At 41.7% G+C, this 5699-nt stretch overlaps 1 protein-coding gene across 1 annotated transcript in view; it reads left to right on the top strand.

Annotated features, from left to right (window-relative positions):
• Positions 1–3375: 3375 nt before the first annotated feature.
• The window catches only part of LOC116841099 (homeobox protein Hox-B1a-like), a 16728-nt gene continuing 14404 nt past the window's right edge, over positions 3376–5699 (top strand). Inside the window, exon 1 of the mRNA XM_032808639.1 lies at positions 3376–5012. Within this exon, the coding sequence (XP_032664530.1) occupies positions 4076–5012 (937 nt within the window). The 5' untranslated portion in view covers positions 3376–4075. The remainder of the gene's footprint in view (positions 5013–5699) is intronic.

Raw genomic sequence — 5699 nt, 5'->3', positions numbered from 1 at the left:
AATATCATTCTATTGCTAAGAAAAACGGTTACTCAGTTTATTTTCCTTCTTTTAGGTAATTATTATCTTCAAGAAAGAATATTTTCTTGATAATATACTCATCACAAATTTTAGAAAAATTTAATATCATGTACTCAAAAGAGAGAGGAATTTTTCTTTTTACAAGAATATTATAAGACTTTATCAAAGGAAAAGATGGTTCGATTAAACAAACCGAATTTTTGTTTTAATTCGATATTCTTCATTGAAATGCTAAGCTTATCAGAATTCAGAACGTATTCTGAATAAATTTGACGTTTATGATAGATTTGCGAATATATAAACTTATGAAATACTTGAAACAAGGAACATTTATTTGAATGCAGTATGTTCTTTTCTGCATGCAGGAGACGCACGTCGATAAATATAATATTCAATATAACAGAGAATATTATAACAGAAACTTCGCCAACTTAGTTATTTTATCATTGTGCGATAAGTTTAAATGCAAACACTACGTCCGATAAGCGTCTTATCAAGCGCTAGTGTAAGAATCTCAGTTTGGACTACAAGTAAACAATACCGTCGACTAAACGGAGGAGTTTTAATACAAAAAGACAACACTTCGGGAGGCGATGGGTTATTGTGGCTTGCAGATAAAAGCGTGGACTGTAACAGAACGACTGGAGCTCAGCATGACAATGCAGGTGCCTCATCCCACGTCAAAACTCAGCGTGGCGCCGCACGGAAAGATGGGTACTGGAACGATCGAGTAGACTGTAATTGTTTAACAGGATTAGCCCCGTCGAAGTTTGCGCGCCGTCCGAAAAGAGGGTTACTGATATTTATCCGGTATTAGATCGGGCTAAACACGAATTTATCTGCTTTATCCCTACAAATTCCGTTAAAACACGTCCCAAGTATTTGCCAGGCCAGTAACACGTGTCACATCGACACGAAAACACATATAACATCCCAATTTTACTGTGTCATCTTGCTAACATCAGAGGTTTGGGCGGATTAACTTCGTGCGAAAATAGACTAATCGGTCTTAATTTCTTCCTAGATGGATTCATTATATGCTTATACTGACTTTATGAGAAAATGGCAAGATTATTATATGTAATAAGTAATGACATGTAATACAAAGAAGAAGAAAAAATTTAAACAAGAGAGTCTCTTGTTTTATTCAGTAAAATCCAAGTCACCTTTTACAAATGTCAATTTCATGTTTAATCACTGATGGCGATTAGTTCTCGATATTAAGGAACAATAACGTACAGTGTTCCCTCTCGAAATTTATTAAAGAAGATGGGATTAGATTTAAGACTACCGCGGTACAGACATATCCGATATTTATTTATATCGATGCAATCTCAAGTGGTACATCCAGTGGTTGAAAAGTACGAAAGCTTCGAATTACGTTACGATAGAGATAAGGTATGTAAGTGCGCGTTCGGGTGAAAAAGATTAGCCGACGGCGGGAATCAGGACTATCAAACGTCACTATGGCTCGATCAAGATGAAGATTCCCTGGGCTGATGTACGGGACAGAACGGATGTCGCGGGTGGCCGCAGGTGGCGCCCTCGATATAAGCTCTTCTGACTGAACTGCTGATACGGGACCACGGTTCTAAAACTCTCACGGTGGAATGTGTCATCCTGTCACTGCGCTCTCGCACGGGGTAAGAGGTATCTTATGTGCCGTCATGCGTCGTCCTTTGGACGAGCGAGCTCCTGTCTCCCTTCTGTCTCCCTTCTCATATACTCTTGTTGCCAAAATGTTAACAATCCCATTTTTAAACATCACCCGAAACAATATTTTATTAACAATCAATATGATATTTACACTATACAGCGACATTCTTGACGATATTTAATTTTGAAATGTGCTGGCGGTGTACTAACAACGTTATATGAGGAATTGTTTCCGACGTGTTATATAAAATAGTAAAAGTTACGATCTCCTTTAAGTTAAGTAGTTAAGTAAGGATTCTTAGGAATTGCTGACTTTCAACAACTCTGTATGGTGTCTTAAGTTAATGTAAGTCCAGCAATGCATGTGGCGACCGTCGCTTAGTGATAGTTGAGTGACTATAATTGAGAAAAAAGAGAAGAAAAGGAGAAATAATTATTAGATAATAGCACGATTATCAGGATTTCACCTGACTATTGTGAAAAAGCATTATCAAGTGAATAATTACAATTGCTTAGATACAATTTTCCAAAAAAAAACAGTCACAAAGTTATGTCATACATATTTTCTATTAATATTGAAATGTATTGCAAATGCGTTTCGATGTTTTCAGTGCTGCTAAAATCCACTAACAATTTTAATTGTTGAAAATTATTTAATTGTTAAAATACATTGATTTCAGCAGCAGCACTGTCAATACCGTCAGTATTTTCAGAACACAGCCTTTGTTGTATCACTCAGAGTCAATAAATAAATATTTTTTGGATGTAAAAATTCTTCATAAAATCGATAGTGAACTTTTAACATTTTTTTATAGACTTGGCGCAAGATGCGACCTGGCCCTTCATTATAACTTTAGAAGTAGTGTATTGTCATGTCAGGGTTTCGATGACGTGGAGATGATGAATATCCCAGCCCTCTGAAGAGTCACAAATTGTTTCGTGCGTCGCGTGCCTAACCGAAATATCTTTCTTATTTATTACCGTGACACAGCCACCAAATTAAATTATCCATCTTCAGTTTCTTTTTTCTTTTCTGGACAATGCAACAGTATCCACACGGAAGCTATATGAAAGTGTAATTTGCTTTACTTTCTCTTTTACATAAATTTACTTGCCCGTTTGGAGACATATTACTGAAAACGATTAATAAAATAATGGAAAAGCGTGGTCATCCAGTAGCAGCAATCCGGTTCTCTTACTGATTAATAAAACGGAATAGACCGCATCTATAATTAAACCATCAACCGTCAGGTTATAATAAAAACGCAGGATGCTGGTACCTTGAGGCGAGCGAGACACGCAAGCACATAGAAGGATCCGTCAAGAGCGCGGAAGGAAAAAAAGGCAGAAGGCACAAAACAACCTATCCAGGATAGAAGGGCGGAGGTTGCCTGCCTCCGGATAGCATAGAAGGTGGGTACCAAGATATAATACCCGACTCCTACCCGCGACGATAAGTGTCAACTGCAGCGTGCCAGATAAAAAGAAGGAACGAAAAATAAAATCCACACTGGTGATCCATCATGAGGTAGTGGACTCGGGGCGCGCAGACTCGCCCATGATTGGCTGACACCGCCCAAACGCTATCACGTGATCGCCTCTCCATGTCCGCCCACCGGCGATGGAACTCCCCTTGAAACTAACCTTACTTGAGCGCAATGCTTCCACTCTATATCTGGCCGATACGTTTGAGCGAGAGAGAGAAGGAGAACCTGGACACACCAGACCACCACCGCGGGTCGGTCTCACCTGTGTGCAGCTTTCCGCCAAGCTAGTCCACCTAACCAGTCCACTTCAGCGACCCATGTCGGACGGATCGACCGCACGAATGCCCGCATGAATTATTTTCGCGGATGACGGTTAAAGTTCCATAGTACCAGGGAATTGGCACTTTTAATTGCTTGCTACGGACCACCGGCCTACACTAACTTCGGATTTGGATTTTAGACATCTACTGCGAGATTATATGGATTCACAAATTCGAGTTGATGCAAATCTTATGTGACGTTTCAGTGCACAAATGTGACCACGATTCCGGCTTGAAGATTCAATATCTAGTTACACCTGTGACTTCATGTGAACACATTATTCTACTTTGAGATCCTATCGAGTACTAACTAATTTTGTGTTCGTCGAGAGTTTGCTTAATTGGACAAATTTTCATGTTCATAGTTTTGTGATATTTGTATGAAGCAAAGAGCTCGTAAGTACACCATTCGACGCTATACGTGCAATGTTGAAGTGACCAATTGAGGAAAGCAGTGCACAATTCTCAACGAAATGTAGATTCTCTTGTTGTGCATTCCGCTTTGGATGTTACTCGACGGAGTTACCGAGAAAGCAAAACGATATAAAACGGTGGATGGTCAATTGATGCATTCGTCTCTCCGCTACGAGGATGATGATGATGGACATGGGCATGTACGGGACCTACGGCAAGCCTGACTCATATCCTAACTACGTGTTCTCGGGTCAAGGAAATCATCACCATCATCATCATCATCATCACCAGCCATCATCCGTTGGCGGTCACGTGTCGGTGCCAGCCTCCCCGGAGATAGCTCCAACTCATTACTACCCCCAGACTGCAGTGGCGCCGTATTCTTCGTCGTCCTCGGAGAGTTTCCTAACCGCCGAGTCGGGCGCGTCGTCCAGCACGCCACCACAGGGCTTTTACTCTCCGACGGGCGCCGTTCTCCACGAGGATGGCTCTACTACAGCGATAATCTCTTCGGAGAACGGTTTGAGCTATACCAACCTGGATTACGCGTCGTCCTCGTCGTACACGAATCAACAACAACATGCGGTAACCTCGGTGGATCCGCACCAGAACTACCATGTTCAGCAGTCCGCCTACCGGGAGGATCACCATCACCATCATCATCATCACCATCCGCCACCAGCTGCCACCAACCTCCATCAAACCACAGTACCTCAAGCTAGTCACCCAAGAACGGAGCACGATCAGCAACTTCATCATCAGTCCTCTAGTCATCACCATCATCACCATCACGACCCCGATTACCAAATAGCCGTTGGCGGGACCTCGAACTATCTCCATCAGTTGCCACCGTCGGATGAATCTTTGCAGTACCACACGCAGATTCGACAGAGCGAGTTTTCCGCACACCAGTCGGGGCACTACAAGGAGGAGAACACGGACACGACAACCTATCACGTTTTACAGCAGTCCGGCCATCCCCAGCATCCGCATCAGCACGGGCATCATCATCAGCAACATCCGCACGCGCACCACCCGCAACAACAGCAACAGCAGACGCAAGTGCCCACCTACAAATGGATGCAGGTCAAACGAAACGTACCCAAACCAGTCGGTAAGTCTGCATCCGTACTTGGTTTAAATTTCCGGTCGAGTCGACGCCTATGTACAGCGAGCAAACTAGCGTGAAATTAGGTATTCTGTGAACGCGATCCGGTAGCCACTCGTTAAACCTCGTTCATCGCTTGATTAGCCCCAAGTACAAAGATGCAGAATCACGACTGTCCATCTTTTGTGTTGCCCGTTATTTGAGAATCTATCATTGCCGGATAGCGTGCCTTCCATCTTCAGGATAATATCGCCGTGAGAATTCAATTATAATCAGGTACGATTATCTTCACTATTACCGTGAATATCATAAATCGTGTATATAGTTTTGGTCTAATTGATACATGTATACAAAATATATTTCATAAATTTTCTTTGAAAAAAATTGTTTACAAAATATATTCCCAATGGCCCGAGTATGAAAAACGATTCTAATTGTTACATTGTTATTCATAATTTCTATGCATTTTACATTTAACTAAAATCGTATAACTGAAAAATTTTATAAAATATTTAATGTTTAATAACATATTGTAATCTCTCTCTTTTTCTCGCTCCTTCTATCCTCCTCTCTCTCTTTCTCTCCCTCTCGCTCCCTCGCTCTCTCGCTTTCTCGCGCTCTCTCTCTCTCACTCTCTCTCGTTCTCTCTCTCTCTCTCTCTCTCTCTCTCTCTCTCTCTCTCTCTCTCTCTCT

This window comes from Odontomachus brunneus, unplaced genomic scaffold, assembly GCF_010583005.1.
Source record: "Odontomachus brunneus isolate Ranch 3 - 2012 unplaced genomic scaffold, Obru_v1 Obru_scaffold_013, whole genome shotgun sequence".
Classification (NCBI taxonomy): Eukaryota; Metazoa; Arthropoda; class Insecta; order Hymenoptera; family Formicidae; genus Odontomachus; species Odontomachus brunneus.
This window is presented reverse-complemented; position numbering and strand designations above follow the sequence as displayed.